The sequence below is a fragment of the Amblyomma mixtum genome, chromosome 2 (genome assembly GCF_055824585.1).
Source record: "Amblyomma mixtum isolate Tamu chromosome 2, ASM5582458v1, whole genome shotgun sequence".
Lineage (NCBI taxonomy): Eukaryota > Metazoa > Arthropoda > Arachnida > Ixodida > Ixodidae > Amblyomma > Amblyomma mixtum.
Window position 1 is genome coordinate 239,017,090 of NC_143013.1, and position 22,461 is coordinate 239,039,550.

General features: G+C 44.5%; 1 protein-coding gene across 3 annotated transcripts; it reads left to right on the forward strand.

The window, feature by feature from the left end:
- The first annotated feature begins 1,584 nt into the window (after window positions 1-1,584).
- On the forward strand, window positions 1,585-21,659 carry LOC149363090 (uncharacterized). 3 transcript variants are annotated; one of them, XM_089573365.1, is made up of 5 exons: window positions 1,585-1,704; window positions 7,012-7,292; window positions 11,521-11,664; window positions 16,391-17,809; window positions 20,677-21,659. In XM_089573365.1, the coding sequence occupies exons 1-5, from the start codon at window positions 1,664-1,666 to the stop codon at window positions 20,823-20,825; spliced, it is 2,034 nt and encodes a 677-aa protein (XP_089429491.1). In that variant the 5' UTR covers window positions 1,585-1,663; the 3' UTR covers window positions 20,826-21,659. The 3 variants fall into 3 exon arrangements, with proteins under 3 accessions (XP_089429491.1, XP_089429489.1, XP_089429492.1); XM_089573363.1 differs by lacking the exon at window positions 1,585-1,704 and adding an exon at window positions 5,191-5,522; XM_089573366.1 differs by lacking the exon at window positions 1,585-1,704 and adding an exon at window positions 5,191-5,522 and having other exon boundaries at window positions 17,663-17,809.
- The last annotated feature ends 802 nt before the right edge of the window (window positions 21,660-22,461 follow it).

Genomic DNA, 22,461 nt, shown 5'->3' on the forward strand with positions numbered 1-22,461 from the left:
AAAATTGCGCGCGAATAAAAAGTGCGCTGCAATGTTTATTTTCAGTCGATTAGAAGCACGTAATCAATGAATGGCACACACAGCCCTTATTGTGTGATCCAGTGGCCATATTAGAGGTCTCTGTTGCGGCCTGAGAGGCGACCAGTACATTTGGGTAGCAAAAATTGAACGATCTCGCTAATTTCTACTGGCTATTTCCGAGCGCGCGATTCATGCTCAGGGCGCCTTGATGCTCTCTGACCTTCCTCTCAGAGCTGTTGAACGCTCTTGATCACCTCTGCCAATACCAGACGTCATTTCAGCCAATACCAGAGCGATTTCTACGCAAAAGTGACATTGGGAATGCTGGTCGCCGTGTGGCGGGGGGCTAAGTGGCCGCTTTTGCTATTCTTGCCTTCAAGTTCTGCGCAAGCATCAACTATTAGAAATTTCCCAGCACTTGCCGAAGTCCCGAAAAGGCTCTTCGCTATTCTTAAAACGGCAGCAATAATTGTGTGGCGTGGACCGAGAGGAAGCGACAACTATCCCGCAATGAAACCACAGCGCAAGTGTTTTATATCTCTAATATGCTCTCTAAGAAACCAATAAACTTTCTAATAAACCAATTTTGTTAATAAGTTCGAAGTTGACAGCGGCAACCGGCAACGTTTCGCCGCGCGAGCGTTCAAAAGAACAAGGTGCTCTTCACACTGCCTTTGCAAGATCACCGACCATCGTACAAACATCGCTCTTCATCGACCGCGATATCACCTGACAAGCCTTATTAACAGGCCCCTTCGAAACTAACTACCACTTTGAGGGGACCTAGGAGTTCTTCTGCTGTTCCGCGCTTGTACATCCAGGCACGTCAAAAACGAATCTATGTGGGCATGAAAAGCGCACAGCCGCGAAGCGCCGGAACACGCTGAGACTTACCTACCGCCTGTGGGGATGTGAAATGTCGGTTTTCATTGGCTTCAGATACTGAGGTCTCTTTTCTGTCTCATTGTGTGATAAAAGTGCACAAGTGGCTCCAAAAGAAAACTTACTTCAATTTTCAACCTCTTAACGCTCGCTCGTCAGGCTCAGGGATTCATGGCGACCTTTTCTCCTATTTCATCATTACGCTTATACTTGATAGATTGCTCTGTGGCGGCAATACCTGTAGTTTAGATGGTAATCTTTTCTGTCATACAAAAACTTTTTTTTTTCAGTCACACATGTGTTTTTATGATCAGGAGCTGGTGTTTTATCGATGCAAGCCAAATTCAACTGCTCCTCAGTGCCCTTTTAACTCTGTAACCTTGAAATAAAAAGTGCGGTACCATGTATTAATCGATTTTATTGTATCACTTGGCGGGCTGTATGTTTCTTAAATCACTTGTACTGCGTTCACTTAGCCTTGCATATTCTTGGCAGCATGCGGAACAAGCGTTGTGGTGCCACCAGAATAACAAAAAAATGCGAACAAACTAGACCTCTTTGTTCGTCCCTCAAGCTTGATTGCTTTACATTCCAGCGATCCAAACGGAATAACATAAAAATAAATACTTTTTAAAACCTATTCCTGCCATCCCCAGCTGCGTGTGCTAGATATGTGGATGCCTTTCCCTTGCAAAATCAGCCAGCAGTCACAACAGGCGTGTTATAGCTGCGGTCCACGAAAACTCGACGAATCCTCAGAATGCCTGAAATAATCCTGCGCCCTGCGTCACTTGAGAGCAGGTAAGAAGGTCTTTCTGGCAATCTCTTTCACCATCCGAGTTCATGAGCCCGCAATATTCGAATAGAGCAATTGTTGTTCTTTGAATTTTGCAGTTTTAATTCTAATTTTTTTTTTTGGATTGGCGCCATGCCAACAAAAATACTTTCTCTTATTATCTTCAGAAATGTGGCCTGCAGAAGATGGTAATCCTGGCTGCTAAATTATACATTGGCTAAAAATATTAGTCTGGGGCCAAAATATATTTTTTATAGTCCTGCCCTAATAAACACAGGTTAAGACTCATGGTCACTTCAGGGCCCGCCATCGGTCAGCTGTTAAGCGAAAGGGCAGAATTCGATCCGCGAGCATTTAGAGAACGAACGCCCAATGCCTTAGATTAACTCCGGGTACCGGTTGGTGCGTAGCTGACAGCGGTACTGTTGGAAATGCGGCAAAGAAAGAAAGAAATATGGGACACATGTGTTATTTTTCTAACATTTTTGCTCTAACGTCAGCTCCTTTTTCAACTTTCGCGAAGTGTAATGCAATAATATTATTGATCACAGCGCAAAAATATGAGACAAGACAGACGAAATCAGACGGGACTAGGGCTGACTCGCAAATCCTTATCCTGTCATAAAAAGTGTTCGTTACTATAAAGCATGTGACCCTATTCATCACGTGCAAAACGAAGCTTGAACGCAGACAGAGACGACAGGACAAGGCCGTGCAAATCCTATGCCAACTGACGTTTTTCAGCTGCTGCTATCGTGCTTATGTTCGGCAGGCCGGCTGCGGCATGCGTGCGCAATTAAGTAAGCATGCAAAGTCTATACAACGTAGTTACTAGGGTCATCTGGCAACTCCTCGTTCTTTCTAACCCTGTAGCCCTTTTTCTTGACAGAGATCAAACTATTTTGCGAGATAGTAGAAGGTTGCGATATCTTAAAATTATAGGTCATGAGAGTTGTACATAATGCGTTTCAATTAAGTAACTGCTTACTGGTAACCATTAATTTTCTGAAAATATTTAGTTAATCTATAATGTTTTCACCTGGAAATGTTCTTGGTAACTCAGTTACTGCTTTCTGCAATTGCTTACTGGAAATTAATAACTTTTTGCAAGAAAACAAGCAGTGAAAACACTACCGCTTTCAGAGCCTCTAACCTAACGTAAACATGGCTGTCAACAAAGGTGTTTCCTTCGTGACAGTGACAACGGACTTGCTGTGGAGAAGCACAGCGTGCAATCATGTCCGGACCACAGCCGGATAACCGCTGTCTTTTACGGCACATCTAAACTCGAGAGATATCCCGTGACCACTCTCTAGCTAACCCCGTTCTGTCAGGTGGCGCTGCACCTTACTTCCCGCTACACTTAACTAGGAGGTTTCCACATGAATCATGGAGCAACAACGAAGCACAGCGCTTCATAGAGGACTTGGACACTAGCATCGAAGTATTGCGCAGCTACGAGGTGGTGTTCAAGGTGTACATGGGTTATAGCGCTGCCCTTCCTTTGAGCGTGCATATTGAGAGTGCTTAGTGTAGCTGCTGATATCTTCACGAGCAATTAGAAGGGAAATTAGCGACAACTTTGTAAAACAACTTAGCTCTTCTTGAATCTAACGTGTAGAAAATGTCAAAGCAAGCTGCAGTAGTACATTGTAGCTTGGGTAAATCTGCGTCATGACAATAAATGTTATAAAGAAAATAAAGCATTAGTAATTGATTACTTTCCTGGAATTGTACAGACAACTTTTTTGAGGCAGTAATGAACTAGTCTAGTCAGTTGCATTTAGGATGGAGTCGTCGGAATGGAAATCGGTTACTTATTTTCTTTACCGTGTACAACAGGTCACGCATTAGCCACCCGACCATCGCGTTCACCGACTAATACACTTCTTTCCTAGATAATCCAATAAAAAGCTCCTTTCTTTATTTTGAATGGCTCTTCTGTGCGCTTGTTTATCATATAGACTGTCATTGCCGCAATATTCACCGTTTTTGACTGATGTAAAAACCTTTCATTCATCGCTTATATTGTTTTTCTGCTTCTTTCGGTGCGTAAACATTGCCAGAAAGTTGTGAGTAAGCGCTTGCCTCGTGTCTTTTTGTTTTTGTCGCGTCTGCTCTTCTTGCGCTAGAGATTACTATGGGACGTGACCAAACTGTCGAGCTATCAGCGTTAATGTATTCCAGAATTTATTTTGTCATGGCAACCTGCGATGAGTTCAAAGTTTTAACTTAGTAGAGCAGGTATCCTAGGCTTTAAAATGCGACATGTAATAGTAAATACCGGAGTGTTACTTATAAAGCTGAGCCAAAACCAACCCCCTGCTTTCTCAATCAATCATGACTTTCTATCCACAACGATGTCGACGCAGGGCTTCCTGCCAAACAGGAACAATAAAGCAATCGCGTTGAAATTGGGAGATCTGATACTTGTTATTCAATGATTATGCGCCGGCAAAAAGTCAGTAGGAAGTCAGCGCTTGCGTGGACAGTCCCTGGGTCCTATGTTGTTGTCATCTGAGATAACTACAGATTTCTTGGGCATCAATTGTAATTGTGAAGGAACGGATGAATATTGTAAAATTGTGTTACTCACATATTGATGGGAATGGTTTAAACGTGCGGTGTGTAAGGGATTATTACTTTTATAATTTGTTTTCAGCGATCACATCACGTAGTAAAGCTTCCTTGGAAAACTGGATGGGTAGTTTATCGACAATAATGGTCAGGCGATTCTGGAATACTGTGTGTCGAACATTCTTTTGATCATACTGAATAAAAGAGACCCACCTTGCGTTGCGTAGCAAAATCCGTCTTTTATAGTTTGCCTGGCGCTCGCACCGAGTAGTTAGAACTGCCGTACGAAACACATCGGTGCGTTTTTGACATGTCGCAGAAAACTACAAGCGTCGCGAAGGGCATCTGCGAATGTATTTATTGCTATGGCGCAATCTTAAGATATGCGAAAAAAACTGCATTCATAAACGGCTTCTGTCGAAAAAATGCGCTCGTCCACAACCTCTGGGCTTGATATAGTTGAAAAAGAGAATGAGCACACGACACTTTGAATGCGGTTTTTTGTGAAAGATCTGGGCTCTCTAGCTCATTCTGAGCAAACACCACCTCGGGTGGTTCGTCTTGGATACAAATTCTATGTTTTATTCTATTTTGCCAAGCCAATGCGATCTTACACTGAGAGACTATCGATATGAATAATTCAGAAGATGGCTTCAAAGATTACATTGCTTTAAGGTTTTAGCACTTCAACAACAATTTCCATAAATGAGTTTTACCACGAGCATATACGTACGGCAGAGAATGACGTCAGACAAAAAGCTACTAATAAATAGTATGTTTTATGCGAAGCATATTACTAGAGCTACACTACAGCCCGTCGAGCGCGGCGGTGGAGCTACCATTGACCTTGAGCGTGACCACGTGACACCACTTGACAACATGACGTCACAGCAGACGAGAAATGGGCTGCCGGCTCGCGCGGTCGGCCGCGGCGGTGGAGGCTCCACATCAGAGGCGCGGCGGCTGACCACGTGACAACATGACGTCACAGCAGAGGAGAGATAGGCTGCCGGCTCGCGCGGTCGGCCGCGGCGGTGGAGGCTCCACATCAGAGGCGCTGCAGCTGACCACGTGACGCTACAGCAGCGGTATAAAGCTGAGCTTGCCTCGCTCTCCGGGCACTTACGAGGCGGCCAGGTGTTGGGATGCCGCCTAGAAGCAGGGCTGATTTGAACGAGAAGCGAAAGCTTCAGCGTGCCACAGAGACCGATGACGAGCGGGATGAACGTCAACCAAGGAAAGCCATGTATAACCAAGCCTAGCCATCAATATGCTTCGCATCTGACTAGGCTTAACCTTGGCTAAGCCTCAGCCATTTTTTTTCTTCATTTCCATACAGTTATGCATTCACTCAAAGGCGTCATTGCAAGTGCGGGTTCTCGATGTTTGTGCACTTTTTGTAATGAAGGGTATTTCTGAAAAAAAGCCCCTCCCTAATTTCAGCGAGAAAAAAACGCCGACCAAAAATTGTTTGGATTATGGTTTATGGTGTTGTACCCCCCCCCCCCCCCCCCCCCCAAGCGACTCAGGCTATGAGGGAAGCCGTAGTGCAGGGCTCCGGAAATTTGCACCATGCACCGAGACTTTAACCTGCACCGACAAAACTTCGTTTAGAAACCCATTCGGTCCCTTCATGAGGTGTGACTGTGAGCGAGTGGCTGCGTGGCTTTTAATGATCTTTTATAATTAGTAATTAGCCATTGGGTGACTGAATGTAAGCGGTGCCAGTAGGAAGGGGGAAGCGTTCCAAGGAAGCGGTCAACATTCGTCCTCCCGAACTCTTCCCGCCTCCTACACCCACAGTTTACTTTCAGTGACCCGTAAAAAGCCACGCTGCACCTCGCCCGCATTCACACCTGATCAAAGAATCGAGCGGGTTCAAAAATACCTTTTCACCTCATATTTGATTGCCGTTCTTTTCGTGCTTGAATTAATTTTGTTTTCCGGCCACCAGAACTCTTTCAAATCTTTTATTTTGAGTCGAGCAACTATCACTTTACTTGTGAGCGGGAATAGACTAACTAACCAAAAGAATAAAATGAAAAGTTGTAAATATTCATCGCAGCCCTATGGCTTTGTAAAACCAAAGCCAAACCTTATTTCCGGTCTCTGACAAGGGTTTTAAGCCACAAGCAATTTTTGCTTGTTTCATTTGCGAAGGAAGTATATTCTAACGCGAGAGTGTTAAGGGTCTCGTATCGCAGAAAAGTCGGCGTTGTTGGCCGTCAGCGAAAAATCACGGCCTTCTTTTCAATCTCCCTACCGGGAGTTTGAAAAGAAAAGTAATTAAGCTAGGAAAAAAATTAGGCTAATATGCATTTGTCTTGGACTATAACGCAAGTAATTCGGAATGCGACAGAGGCACGCTCTCCATAGGGCACGAAAGCTCTTGAATAAAGCTCAATAAAGGCGAAAATTGTGAACGCGTTGTGTTCTTTCACTCGGTAAACTGTTTTAAAGACGTATACTGATACGTACACGAGTAATTATGAGTTCGCTATTTAGGAATTAGGTCATTGTGTTATTGATAAGTAGGCGTTGTGAACAGAACTCAATAACGCCATCGCCTTCTACTTTTAAAGCTGGCTGAAGCAATCGCAGATGCTGTTATTTGTATTTAATACACGCTCCTGCCATTGAATTGCAGTTAATGAAAGGTGATTTGCTTATGTTTACTGCGCGCCGTCAAAAGACGCAGTGTACAGACCAAAGCCTCATTCTTTGTTTCTTTTCAGAATACCAACTGGCAGAGATCACGAACTTAATAATGCCACCGACTTGCCGGAGACTAGTGGTTTGCAAGCGAAATCGCCTTCGAATGGAACTCGACAGCGCAAACTAGGCATGGACAAATGCTGGGGACGAGCGGCCATTGCTTGTGGAGCGACCTTGCTAGCTTCGGCCGTGCACTCGACTTCGGGATATTTTTACGTGGCTTTCATGAGTGAATATGGCGTGAACCGTCAGACAGCATCTTGGCCAATCACTGTCTTTGACGCCGTGGACCAAGCCGGAGGTGAGCGCAGACGCCTAACAGGCTTTGTTTACTTGTGTACCTCTATTTTAGTATAACGGGAGGCCATGCACACGCAATCAATTCCATAGAAAGAAGCGGTTTCTTTATATAGAATTTTTTTATATAAAATAAGCCGGAGACGATGTTTCGTCAGTCGTGCATTAAACGCCTTTTGCCTCGTCGACCTGGGCAGTGCTTTATACCCATGTGTGATATTCGGTTGCTGTATTGTACACCCAGTTCTGTCAAAATAAAATGAACAAACAAACAACAAAGATTTTGGCTGTTCAGCGAATAAGGAATAGAACTGCGTGAATGTTCTGTAACGCATCAGTGAATCCTTTTTAACTATCGAAAAGCAATTAGGCTGATTTAATATCTTCGCAAATGTACCAGCTGCTTTCAAGTTGCAGATAACTTCTCTAAAACTGCCTAATAGTCTCTAGTAATAAATACAACTTGAGATTTATTAGAACATAAGGTTGTCAAGCAGGTTAATTAATATTCCGATAATGTACCAATATTATGACGCTTCACTACTCTTATTTTCCATCCAAATGCTGACCAACTATTCTGCAACCAAATTGCAGAAAACACGGTTTTTCAGCTCCAGCACACCATTGTCTCAACGATCGCATTCTTAGTGCGAAAGCTCTACATAACAGGGTCTCAAACAAAAACATTGTGCTAAACCTCGGAGCAGCTCGGGTAAGCTCGAGTTAGTTCGCTGGAGCGTCGAGCAAACTGCAAGCGATGAGAGGAAGCTCGGGTAAGTTCGAAGGAGCGTCGCGGCTGCTGTAGGCAATGGGAGGGTAGCCTTGACGTCGTCCTTGTCCAAACCTAGCATGGAGAACGGTACTAGCATTGAGAGCGACGACTGGGTCGCGTACCCGCAGCACCACGAACAGATCAGCTTTGCTGGTCACTGCAAGAGGACTACGCTATCGCCGCAGCCGATCACACCTTGTGTTAAACCGCAACACACGCTCGCGCTGTGCATTGCACATCGTCGTATTCATTTGCTCCTATTTGCTGCGCGAAGAGATTAGATAAGCTGAACCTCAATCAGCAGTTAACCATTCGAATAACTGGCGACCAGCAAAGCAAAATGAGCCAACAGCCTAACACATGATTTCGCACGGCTACTCGGTTGAACTACGTTAAAACCGCATCATTTTTTGCGAGATGTGCAAAACTGTTTGCAACGGCTTGTTAAGTTTGCCATCAAAATGTGTGCGGAAGGTAGGAAAAATGAACCGTCGAGTTGGATAATCAAAGCACAAAAGGTCGAGAGATAAAAATTCCTCAGGAATAAAGCAGCATATTATGCGTTTTCACAGTGACTAAAATTTTTTTTACTTTCAGTCACCGGCAGCAAATGGTACGTTATTAGAACAGATGCTTGCGCGTGCCGATTACTCGTTAATTATCATAAGAGGAAAATAGTCTAAGAAAAATTTTAACATTTTTTTCTGTGAGCACTCACCCTCTTCACACCATTCACATAGAAATTGACATACAATTAAGTTAAATCTCACGAGAACACAAAGGGTGCAAGGGTAGCCTGGGAAGATGTTTTCGGGCGCTCGTTACAAGAGCTCGGACAGGATTCACGTCCGGAGTTCCCAAGGGTATGTGACCACAGACGCTGGAGCTGGGAATACTATTCCATTAAATAAACATTGATCACTAACCTTGTCCTAAGTAGGATGTAACTCAATATTTCGGCTTCAAACTTTCTTTCTAAATTCACTTGTTTGAACACTACGGCTACAAAAATATTTCAAGGAAAATAATTACCAGTGCTTACCCTACACTCTAAAGACAGGGAGTAAAAAGGGAGTACATTGTACTCAGGCGCAATCTCTTACAAGAATAGTAGCGCAATACAGGACAACTTACTCGCTTTTTTATTTTATTTTCGCCTATATTACTTTCATATAGGCGTATTCGTGTGTAGAGTGCAGCTGGTTCTAGTCGCAGACCTTAGCGAGAGCTAATGAAAGAACCATTTTCTGATCAATTGAGTGGTTGCTGACGGGCACAACATTGTACAGGAGTCAGTCTTTCTCGAAGCGAAAGTCGATGCAATTGCTACTTAAGTGTTCGGTGCGTACGTGTCGGTTACGAGGAACTACGCGAAACCCCACAACCACAGTGCCGACTACGGCCCCAATCCTGCTCCAAAGCGCCTCCTCGGCGTCCACATGTGCAGCGCATAGAGACTGCGTTATGCGACAAGTGCTGCTTAGATCACCGCGCAACGACAACCGGTTATGGATGGATGAAAGGAGGTTAGGAGCGTCCTCTTTGAAAAAGCACCAAAGAATGTCTGCTACATTCGAATCAGCGGAGAAACACGACTTTTTTCTACGTAGAAGGCGACGATGAGCAGGCAGTGCCGCTGGACGAAGCGTTCGCGCTATATGTCAGCAGAAAACGTGGCAAAGGATGATTTCGCTCGGGGTTGGCCCCCACTCAATTAGTGCTCACGCACTAACAAGGTGGTAAGCGCAACCACCATGTTCGATGAACGCTTACCAGGGCCACTTCACGAATAAGCATTGTCTACAGCGTCCTTGCATGTACAGGAGCCGCAAAACAATTCCGCGTTGAGGTTTCGTTTTTTGCCTCTGTAGCACAATAATTCGCGCACACACGCACCCGATAGCGTCTTGTCGCTGCAGAGAAAATGTAATGTACAGAAATGTAATCAAAGGGGACCTCCTCGAATACATCAACCATTTTAGTTTTACTATTCTAGGCACTAGAAGTATTTAACATGCATTAACCACTGCAACCTACTCATCACATCGCTGTAATGCTCTAAATATCCTTTTATTGCGCACGAGTGATGAACGGAAAAGTTGGATAGATCCCTCTAAAAATATCTGTCAAGAATTCCAATAAATTTTGCTAGCAATTTTTCAGAAAAACTAAACTTTATTCTTTGTTCCCGGCTACTTTGTCTTGCTAAGTTACCCAGTTCCTGTATCGTAGCTTGCATATTTTGCTTGTACTGCACGCACCCTGCAATGCTTCTCGTTTTTGAAGAATGTGTTGGTGACAAATAGATACTGCTGCACGTTAGAAAGAGCTATACTTTAGGACAACACACAGACCGTCATTTTGTTGTCAATCACATGAATGCATGCAATAGGTTGTTCTAAATTGGTGGCTGATGCCTGTCATGGGGCACAAACCTTAGGCGCAGACAAGAAAGTAACTTAGAATATCCAATAAAACACAGAACTGTATTAATTTCAGCTCCGAGTGAATAAAAACAAGAACACGGCGTGGACAAAGCCATTGCAGTTTTTCCCTGGGCACGTATTTTAAAACCCTTGCTCGTTAGTGGCAGCTGCATGGTTCTTTCATCCGGCTAGGTACCATGAAGAATTAATTTTCTATATAGAAACAATACACTTGCCAGAATTACCTGAAAGTGTATGTATTCGTATTTCGAGGAAACATTTCATAGGTAAAATAGCCGGATGTAATCACTACATTGTGGGATGTCCTTTCTGCAATGTATCATCTTTTTCTGTAATACCAGTACATCTTTGAAAAATGGGTGGTATTTTTGCACGAAACAAGACAACCTTTGCTGTGTGAAGAAATGCTATATAGATGTTAAATTCATTTAGGAAGCCCTTTTACCTATTTAGAAACTCCTCTTTAAAACATTGCTTGCAACCATCGACCACGGACTTCGTGTCATTCATAGACTAATGCAGCTCTGGAGCACAATGCCCGTCATTCCGCTGCAACATCCCCACATGGTTCCAGTTGCCCTCAAGAACCACATTTATTGCTAGGCATTGGCAGGCATGTACTCTCAAAGAAGAGCTAAGTAAAGAAAACAAGATTTCATACCCAAGATTTCATACCGCTTGACTATAAGAGTGAGACCGGGTTCGCATAAGCCGTAAGACCTGTTACGCAGCGAGAATTAAGCCAAACGCCAAAAAATAGTGTAGACCGGTAAGAAACTTTGTCGAAGCTGTAAAGAGCTGCAACGCATGTTCACTGAGTTTGCTGAAGTGTGAACACATAAGCATCCGCTCGTATTCGTAGAGATTCACTCCGTAGCCTTTGCTACAGAGCCACGCAATGGTCTCCCCCTGAATCCCTTGCACACTATCAAATCTGTTGTATCCTAGCTTATGGAACAGTTTCTGCTTTTCTGCGGACTGTTTACGGAACTTCTGTTTTTCCTGTTTTCCAGGAGCCATCGCGCTGGCATTCTTTAGAGGTTTTGCTGTTTCTACAATTGCTGTGATTGGTGGCGTTTTCGTCTGGTGCGGCATCATTGCGTCCGTGTTTGCGCCAGACATGACATGGATGTCGCTGACATTTGGATTCGTTCAAGGTAAGCCGTACCGTGATAGCCTGACTCCTTTGAATAAAGAAAGCGATAAAGTGTCACAGTTTTCATGTGGTAATGAAACCTCTAGTGCTTCAATTTGTGCACTACTGTAGGATGATGACTTACAGCCACCGGTTAGCGATCAACTTGAAAACAAATGCCGGCAGTTGATGTGGACTATTGGTCGCGACTGGCGGCACAGTGAGTTCCTTGCATGAGCAACTGTAACCGCTATTTGTTCTGTTTACTCTCGATAAATAGGAAGCAGTTTATTGGCATGTTTACTATAAAGGGCGCTCTTCAGTGGCATGGAGATGTTTCAGATGGTGAAGAAAGGTCATAATTCTATACTCCTTGTCAGATCAGGCATTACATGAAGGGGCTTTTCCGTTCGCATCCCTCATCGCTTAAATTTCAGGCTCTATGGTTCTGACTGCAGTTTTATGTGGCGTTTTCTTTAGGAATAAGCCGTTGTGACTGTTAGTCGTTTTGTGTGAAAGTGCATTTTTATTAGTTTTTGTTCTTGAGAAACTAAGAATCCCCTCCAATGTGCCAATTTTTCAATTTGAAATGTGACAGAGATAGTTATTTCCCAATTTGAAAACAATATAAAGACAACCATTTTTCTTTTAAAGGGGTGGAGACACCAAATTTTGAAGCTATAAAAAGCCTGCTATGGGATTCCTATGTATGCAAGGGCACTCAAGGCCAGGTGTTGGACGCAACAAACGTTTAAAAAATATTTTAATTCGGTTCCAAAGATTACCTAAATGCTCACTCTCACAATCTAGACCCATCGCTAGCGCCATCAACCATGACGTCACAAGGGGTGCAGAAAAATTAAAGTTTTAGTGACGTCATACCAAAATACAGTGACGTACGATGAGCGGGGCACAGCCGCGTGAGCGCAGTCGACGCACCAGCTAGCCGCGTTTGCTGCTAACCGCCACTCGCTCGGTTTGCGGCGCGCCGTTGCGAACAGCGTCGCAACGTCCGATTGCAGCTCGATGCCTGCGTCCGGCCTGCTAGATGTCAACGGCGGGCCGCTCGCGGCAACAACGACGGGAAGCGGCAGCGTCATGATGACATAGGGCGCACTCCTTGGAGCCGGGCGGTCTGCGCCAGTCTTCGTGCCGAACGCCGGCATCTGAAGAACGCGATAGTATTGTTTGTTCACGTTCATAGCAAACCCTGGGATATATGAATATCAAAAATGCATCGTTTCTGACGATCGTTGGCAAATACCGAGTTCCTGGTAGAAGTGATAACTGCGATGCAAGCAAATTTCATCAGCCGGTTTTGTGCTGCTGCTACCTGGTGCGGATCGCCTGCCGTCTGCTAGCTCTGTTGCTGAAGACGTCGTGGAAATCGAACATATCTTTTATTATGGGACGAGTTCACAGTAAAGGGGTGCCGAGCGGAGCACGTTTCTGAGCGCTGGCCAGTCCCGAAGCGCCCTCAGCTGCGGAGTCGATACGCGAAAGCAGCTAGGCATAGCGACGACTAGGGCAGTCTGGGACCAGCGCGCAGGTCGTCGGCCGGCGTTGCCGCAGGCAGTGTCGCTGCCGAAAGATCCACTTTTAGCACAGTCATGCTGTCGTATCTCGAATCTAGAAAGCATCCTTTCTGGTAGCATGGCTGTTTTGTATTTTCTTGTGCGGATGTGAAGTACGCCGAGTCTGCCGGCCGGTAGGTCAGCCTGGATACCGTCTGCCGACGTCATAAAAGCGAGCTAAAGAGTGTTCTTGACGTAAATAATAAACCATGGGACAAGAAATGTGAAAAAAGTGTCATTTTTGAGGATCGCTGACCAATACTGAGCTGCTGGTAAAGGTAACAACTGTGATATGAGCAATTTTCTCACAACCGCGCCTAGCAGCTGCCGCTGGCGCGACGTTGGGGTCCGGCTCGCCTGGCGCCCGCTAGCTCCGCTGCCGAAGGCGTCGAGGAGATTGACCATACTATTATTTTATTGTGAGATGATTCTGTTAACACTACAGCTATTTGTGAAAAGTAGGCCTTTTATTATAGCGCAGACGACTTCCGAAGCGCCGGCCGCTTGCTAAACAGGCTATAGGCCTAGCGACGACCACGGCAGCCAGGCAGCAGCAGAGCTCGTCGCCCGGAGCGCCCGCGAGCGGTGCCGTTGCCGAAAGCTCCCAACATAAGCAGACATGCTTTGTCGCTGCTCGAGTATAGCTGGCAGTTCTGATAACAAGGCGATCTCGTCTTTTATTGTGATATTTGTACACCATCCCAAGCAGCGCTCAGGTACTGCTGCACGGCAGCGAAGTGTGACACCGGTTGTGGGCGCAGCTTCGGTAGAGCGGCTCAGCGATACTTACTGGCATTTTGCAAAGTGTTTCGCATCCTCACGCGAATCCGCGAAGGCGATATTAGCGTGCGAACAAAAAAAAAAGTCGATGTCCTCACTCATTGGAATCAGATCTGTCAGAATCCGAGTTGCTGAGACTAGACGTGCAGTAGTTTGTTTTCATGCGCTGGTCAGCACATGTGTGGGAAAGCAGACGATGCAGCAGTAGGTGCGTCACAACTTTTGTGGGCCCACGTGACCATGCGAAGCAGTTGATCTTCCCCCTCTGTGACGTCACTGTACAACTCGGCGTTCCGAAACCGAAACCGAAAATCGTTCACCTAAAAATGCTATAATAAATTATTCACTGTGAATATATGAATCTTTGGGTGTGTATCATGCTTCCTGGAGCCATAAGAAACGTTTGAAACTAAGAACGCGCGAACGACAAATTTGGTGTCTCCACCCCTTTAAACCGGTTTCCGATCTCACCCTCGGTTTCGCACTCACAACCATGAAAGGAGAAGAGTAATGTACAGATCTTTGGAGGTTACGCAGAAGATACGGTATTTACTCAGATAAATAAGGAACTACTTCTCTCAGAAATGTTGCCAAACTTTTGAAGTTGCGTTCATTGCGCGGGATGAATTAGTCAAAACAATTTGAAGCGGTAAAACCGGAGAAAGCAGCGCAGTGGAAACTAAACAAGGTTTTCATGCCTTATATCATCCTTAACAACTTTTATCCTAAATCCGCTCGTAAAACTGCTGTTATACATATAATGACATGTAAAGTGTATGCGCACTTGCTTAAGCGTTGAAATAGGGATCCTTACGACATTCACTGCCGCCTGTAGCAGACACTATGCAAGAGAATGGAGTGCGTGTATTAGATGAGGGGAAAAAATTCACTTTTTTGACAAAGAAGTCAGCAGGTGCGATTAATTGCAAGCGAGTTCATTACGGGAGTAACCATGGTAGAGGCTTTAGACGATGCTTTTGCGGAACTAACGCATATAGAAACCATAAAAACCGCAAAAAGTACAGCACTTGAGTGAATCAGCTGCTCGGTGCAGTATCCTGATGCCACGGAAGCGATTTGGCTGCTTTGGTATTGTCCAAAAAATTTCACTCGTGCTAGCCTTCGTTCCGGCATTCGCCCATACGGCAGGCATGGGTCAACACTTCACCCATTATCCCGGACCATGGGGATGGGTGTTGATGGGTCCGGTCTCGGCAGCAGGATGTCCCAGTTTCAGACGTTCTTAAAGACTTCAGTAGTGTTGTGGTATGCGCTGCAAGCTACATGAGTGAACACCACAACTTGCCGTTGGAACTGTGACCGGTGGCAAAATACTATAGACAGTGAGGGGGTAAAAACTGCATTGGACGAAACAGTAGAGTTGTGATCTAGAGGGGATGTTCAGACCATGAAGGCCTCAGACCGCAGAGGCCCATTTGACGGCCTTGACTTGAGTGTCTTGGTTGTCCCTGACTTTACTGAAAGAAAAAACTATGGCCTGCAAAGAGTCATGTTCCCATCATAACTACATTCAACAGTTCTCCCTAGCGTCTTTCTTTATTCAAACTAAGTGCATAATAGAGTGTTTAATTGTTTTGGGGTTACCATTTCTTGCGTGTTTTCCGACAGCAGTTGCTTTCTTTTTGTTCTTTTCATCTCTCTCGTCGTCACTAAAAACCCCATCATAACTCCTCGTGGTGGCGTTTTGTGCAACCATAATACTACCTATGTGTTCCTCCCTTTCTATACCCTTCATATGTCTCCGTTCGTGGCTGAGATGTTTTAAATGTTGAAGCGTAATCTAAAGGACACGATATTATAAGCCATGGAAGTAACAGTGAAAAAAAAATACCATTGAAGCTACGGGCAACTCGTAGTAGCAATTTGCAATACTCATGAGCGGCTGCAGCTGCGCATGTCTAAGTGTGTAAGCGTCTAGCGGCAGGAGTTTGAAAAACGAGGTGCCATAGTAGTTACTCTTTCAGTTCGCAAAATACCGAATGGTCGGATAGTTTCACCCGTATCTCAATCAAATCGGACTTTTAGGCAAACGTGAACATACAATATAAATTTCGGGAAGTGGGCCTGGCACTTTATAATATTAATATCCAAATTCGGAGGCCGAGGGTTCCGGTCTCATTGGCGGCACGTGGTTGATTTTTCTTCGGCTTTGTGCCAATTTATTGTTTAGCGATGAAATAATAACACTATTTTCCCCCGTTAATTCAAAAATTAATTAGAAATAATTTATAATTTATTAATTACAAATAAATTCAAAAATATAAAAAATTCTATGTCATATAGAGCCCGTCGTTTCCCTTCCCTGGCATGCTTAATGCTAAACAATGATGTTATTTGTCAGCTTCAAATCTGAGACCTTTTTTTTTCTCCCAGGTGCTGGATCTGGGCTTGTCTCGATGGCTGTCACCGTTCTCCTGATGATGTACTTTGATAAGTATAGAGGTGTAGCCACGGGAATTCGCTACGCCGGCTACTCGTTGTCGTCGCTAATCTATCCACCAATTTTCACACTTTTAAGCCGAGTGTTTCCTTTCCGTCAACTCGTTCTCATCTTCGCCGGATTTACTCTGCACGTAACACCACTTCTGCTCGCTCTCAAGGAGCCCCCTTGGGCACAGAAGTCACCCGACGTAACAAAGTCCGGGAGAAGGACGAATGCCAAAAAGTGCATCGATAATGATAGGACGCGTGGGCACTGCAAACAAAATATGAATGGAATGACTGAGCCGAAAGAAGATGTCGTTTTTCCTGAAAGCGAGACGGCGATGGATTTGAACAGCACCTTAGATAGGGGTGCGAGGAGTGCCGTTTGTGGCAGCATTACAAAACGAAGCTGCGACGGAGAGAACAGTGTGCCCACGCGTGGAGCCTGGACTGTATTGGTAGCTGAAAAAGATCGAAAAGAAAATAAAAGCCAACCAAACATACCAACCAGGGTCGGTTACAAGTGTGTGGATGGCTTGATGGTGAATTCAACATGCAGAGTGAATAACGTACTTCTAGACGAAAATTCAAAAGCTCCAAGATGGCGGATACTGAGAAGGAAAGATAAAAGAAGCGATATAAGCATCCTTCTGGACTCTCCGGCCAAAGTGTTTACTCACAGCCGAGTCGACAGGGAACTACCACTCTGGGATGTTGTAGAGAGACAACCGAGAATAGATTGCTCGGTGGCTGTGGAAAGAGATGGTCACCGCAAAAGATCCCACGCAACGTGCCACTCACCAGAAGATCGGTGCAATGGTGGCAAGAGCAAGACTTCTTTCCAAGTCCTCACTAGGAGGAACCTGTGCAAAAAGGACAGGCCACCGCAAGAGGCAGAGGCCTCCCACGTTCAGCTTGTTCTGACGCCGACGTTCTGGGCGGTTGTACTGGGGGCTGTGCTGGACGAATACACCGACTGTACATTCTTGGTGACACTGGTAGATTCCGGTTTAGACCGAGGTGCAACGCGACTGCAGGCTGATCTTACGATAGCATGTTTAGCGCCGTCACAGCTTGTGGGCCGCGCTCTTTTACCGCTGCTGGCGGACGTTGGTTTCATCGCTCGCACGACACTGGCTTGCGTTTGCTATTTTCTCTTTGCCGCTGTTGTTATGATGTTAGCCGTGACACGCAGTTTCGCTATGTACGCACCTTGTGCAGCGGCGGCTTCGCTTCTTTTGGGCTGCCTCACGACGATGAAACATGTGGTCACCGCCGACTACTTCGGAGTTGGCGCTGTGCCAACCGCCTGGGCTGCCACAGGCACCATTCTGCTGCCAATGCTGCTGAGCAACCCTTTTATAATAGGTGAGTTCGAACATTCAGAGGACGATGAATGTGCCATGTTCATACCTCTTTGAAGTTTCAGGCAAATCGGTTAATAATCAACCCAAACCTCTTCCCTTTTAACTTCTCCGTTACGATATCTGTTGGTAGGTAGGCCAAGTGTTGCAAGTTTTACGACGACAGCATGATTCACGTGGTGGTGGTAACAAAACAAACTTTCTTTTTTATAACGCATATTTAGTGCAAGTCAGTGCGAGTTACAAGCAGATGATGCGATGACGAAGAGTCATGTGAAACATGACTCATTTTTGTTTTTTGCATGAATTTTGTCAACGGCATATATTACACGCGGGAGCTGTTTGCGCCTGCGCCTGTATTTCCATAATTTCGTGGCCATAAAAGTGTGCGCGCTGCCTACAACGTACCCATCGCTGGCGTGAGGCTAAGTAGCCCTGATTACCTACAAGCGAGTATGCAGCGAAATAACAATTGAAAAATAGCCGGAGATGCCATTAATGTGATAAGGACCCACTAATTGGGAAGATTGTGAAAGTGCTCACCATGCAATGGTTATAAGCGCTTTTGAGACTCTTGCTATTGCATATGACATGGGGACGAATGAAATGTGAATCAAATTCTGGATGTAATCTATGATTTCATATTAACGATTGCGAATGAAAGAACATGCCTTATTGTACGCTTATCACTTTCTTGCTCAAGCGGAGAAAATATAATCAGCAAGGTGACCGGTCACGTTAATGAAGGAAACTCGATTGGCCGGCTCTACTGCATTACATCATTCTTTTCTCGTGTTCAGCAGCAGCGCTTGAAACTTTCAATAATAAGGGGCACTTGTGTTTAATCTTGAGGAAAAATTACTTTATGAAATAAATTGCCTCTAATCGAGAGACGGACAAGATATGATCCCTCTCTACGTTTAATTTGTTTTTACGCTCCAGTCGTTCTGAAAAATATCGTATCAGTGCTCTGCATCCTGTACAGTCATATCATCAAGCCTTGAAGCAAACAGACGCATCCGCAGGCGAGAGTGTGGGCTTGCAAGTGATTGGAGCATCTCATACACCGCAGCAAAAATGTCTAGTAAAGATTTCAGATACCTCTCTTGAGGCCTTGAAGGCGTCTGGCGTGCGAGGCACCAAGCTCATGGATATTACAGAAACCAACCTTTCGCATTAGAAGAATTGGTATATTATCGCGGACGCGTTAAAGGCCCTGTTCGGCGGCAACCTCGACATCGTCGACGGTGTCTGCGGCTTGAGCGATAAATACACACAGAAGCAACTAGGTGGCACGTGGGCCATCTAGGTCCTGTGACCTTGTGGTGTCATCAGGAAAGAAGAATGGATAGCTGGGTGAGTTGGTAATAATAGTTCATTGTGGTTGGCACTGTGCGAAACAGACGAAACACAACGTAGATGACACGGACGACAGCCTGCTCACCGAATTGAGAGCGAAGTGCCCACCATGGTAGGTGGCAGTTATATTGATTATTCACCGCGAGATATTGCTCGGGAATAGCAATTTGAGCCTTAAAAGCCCCGTAGGTGGCAGCCCATGCCATCGAAGAACGGTGGTGCATCGCTTAATCGCTGAACCACTGCGCAGGCGTGGGTTTAGGACTCTCAGCGATCGATGAAAGTAAAACAGAGAAAGACCAGTTCCGCTTAATGCTATGGTGTAATATCCTTAAGGCGCGCCTTAAGTGTCCCCTCGAAGTTATTGTATGCAGGGTGACCAGTTTTTGTTAAGGTTACTAACAAGCAGTTCTGGCATTGCTGATTCGATGATTATGTTGTGTGCTACAAAACGCGACTGCAGTCTCCAAAGAAACATTCCTAATGTGCATCACTGCGCAAGCGAGGAGACTGGTTCTTTGAATAATGCCCTTGTTCACTTCTGTAGTAACTTCTGTAGAATAATCACTGCCGAGACAGCATTAAATGACAATGAACTGATGAAAATGACACAGTGCGCCCATAGTCATTAACATTTAAAACATTTCAGGATTTTCTCCAGTTGCAATAAGAAAGACTCATTTGCTTCATTTCCTAGATCAGGAAAATTGATCAAGTGGATGCGGCGGATCATTTTTGGAAGCAGCGAAACTCTTATTCTAAGCTTGTCGCATGTGCTGCTGTACACTGCATCACAATGATGAAAAGCTCTCCTTTTTCATCCATGGCCAATAATTCTACGCGCAGTGAACCTTTGTGCGCCTTGACCAGCTCCGCATTTCTAAGTGGCGCTCAAAACGCAATTTCTCGTCAGGTTGGAAGTGTCACAGCGAACTTCTTGCTCATCGAAAAGGAAGAACTCCAGTTTCATTTCAGTGTTTAACTGTATCATAAAACAGAAATTAAGAGATCTGCATTTCCACAACTTTCAACGCACAGCGGCTGCAAAGCGTAAATCACCTTGTGAACGCGATCAACAACAAGTCCTTGAACACTAACTCTTGAGTGGTTGCAGGTCGTTATAAAGACTGAATAATTAGAACGAAGAATGCAGTAGCAGTCCACACAAATTTTTTTTTTTTCTGATATGGGCGTTAATGTCTTCGAACTGGCGAGAAAAGACAGTCCAGCGTTAGGATGTACTTTTTGAAGGAAAAAATGGGTGCTTCTTTTTTTTACTATTGCATGGAAAACAGCACTAATTCGTTCAGAAATATAAATAACAAGAAACTAAACGTTTTGGCACTGTTGGAACTCTTAGAATTATACTAAAATAAAAGATCTTGCATTCACAATCAGCCCTTTCAAGCAAAGTTGTTGCTAAGCTGAAAAAAAGGATATCATTTTTCTCTACGCTGCTGCCAAAAAAAGTTACTTTTAGCCTGCCTAATCTTCTTCTAATATTCTTTGCAGGTTTCTTCAGAGACAAGCAAGGCTGCTATGACCATTTGTACTACTCCCTAGGAAGTGCACATCTCCTCATGGGAATAGTTTTTTTGCTGCTGAGGTGCTTCGCCTTGAAAAGAGCGAAAATTTGGACTGTTCACTCCAACAGGCCATAAGCGCAAGGACCAATCTGCATTGGTTCCTCAACAATGGAAGAAAGAACAAAAATCACCTTGATTTCAGTTATCGCGTGAAGATGGGTTCAACGCACTTAGATTGCTACATAATTAGCATTGGTTTTGTCTCTTCTCTGGACTTTTTACGCGAGCTCCGCAGCTTGAATTGAAGCGGACCTAGTTAGAAAACAAATTTTTCGCTATTTAAATAAATTTAATCTCCCATTTGAATTCATGCTTCCACATGAAAGTGTACATGTTTTATCTCACGAGCTACACTTTAGAAACAGCATATACATGAACATGTCGCTTGTGGTGCTATTGATGAGCGCTTGACATTTTAACCATTTAAAGAGTTGTTGCGCCATTAAACCATAAATTACCGACAAAAGTATTTAATGCAACGGTACGAAGGAAACATATCACAATCCTACAAAACGGACCAAATCTACGCTTGTTCCGTAAATCGCAAAACTCAGCGACAGGCAGCAAAATGTCTTGCTGGCCGCCTATATGCGGTGCGGTGTCGGAGAAAAGCTTCTCAGTGTTTGGCCGCGTCTTAAATTTACGCTTCCCACGTGATAGCGACGATGACAGTTCGAATCTCGGGCTACGCGCACAGTGAGTTTGACGTGAACGTGGGGTAGGGTGCACCTACATGAAGGAAACGAAGGTGCAGATGTGCGCATAAGAGCTTTTTCTGCGGCTTGCACAAAAGTTTAGTGGAAACAAAACAGTGCACTCAAAACCCACTAATTCGCCACCTTCTCTCTAAGCCTGTATTCCTTGCTTCTTATCCAAGTGTGAGATACCGAATAAAACTGCTCATGTGGAGCTCACGTGTTGTCTTTTAGAGCGGATCGCAAAAACAAAAATAAGCTGAAATTTTCACCGCAAAATGCGCGTTTTCAGACAGACCTGCACCGACGCTGCCGGGTCACTGAAGTCGTGTGTAGCTACAGACAAATCACGTTGGCTCCTGAAATATACATACGAATATGAATGGTAAGGCCGTGGGGAAAGAAAAATGTTATAATTGCGTGAAATTCGAAATAAAAGGAGCTTGATCTCAATGTGACATGATGCACTGCATCAATTGAGGTCATGTTTGGCAACGGTTACCAAGGTAACCACGGTCAAAGTCTCGGGAACAGCCTTACTATTTTTTTTATTTAGAACATACTGCAGGCCTACAGTAGGCCAAAGCAGGAGGGGCGAATACATAATATATGCAAAAAAGAACAGGTTTAGCAAAATTGAAAAATGTTAAATACAAGTTGTAACACAAAATACAGCAATAAATACAAGGCTCAGATGCAAAATACAAAAAGTAAACGTAGAAATAAATGGCTCTCAAATTAAATGCTGTGAAGAAAACATTGAGTCAAAAGAATCAGCTCTGGTTAAGAGATCTGGCGGACACCTGCTCCACTCCTCAATGGTGCGTGGAAAAAATGAGTATTTAAAGGCGTTAATCCTAGCACTGTAAGCGGTTAATGATTGTCTATGATGATTTCGTGTTTGGCGCGTAGTGTTAGGTTTAAGGGAGAGGTCTGCATTCATAGACAGTTTATGGTTTTTTAGTAAGAAAAGTAGTTTCAGTCTTTGAATTTTCCGGCGCAGCTGAAATGTTTCA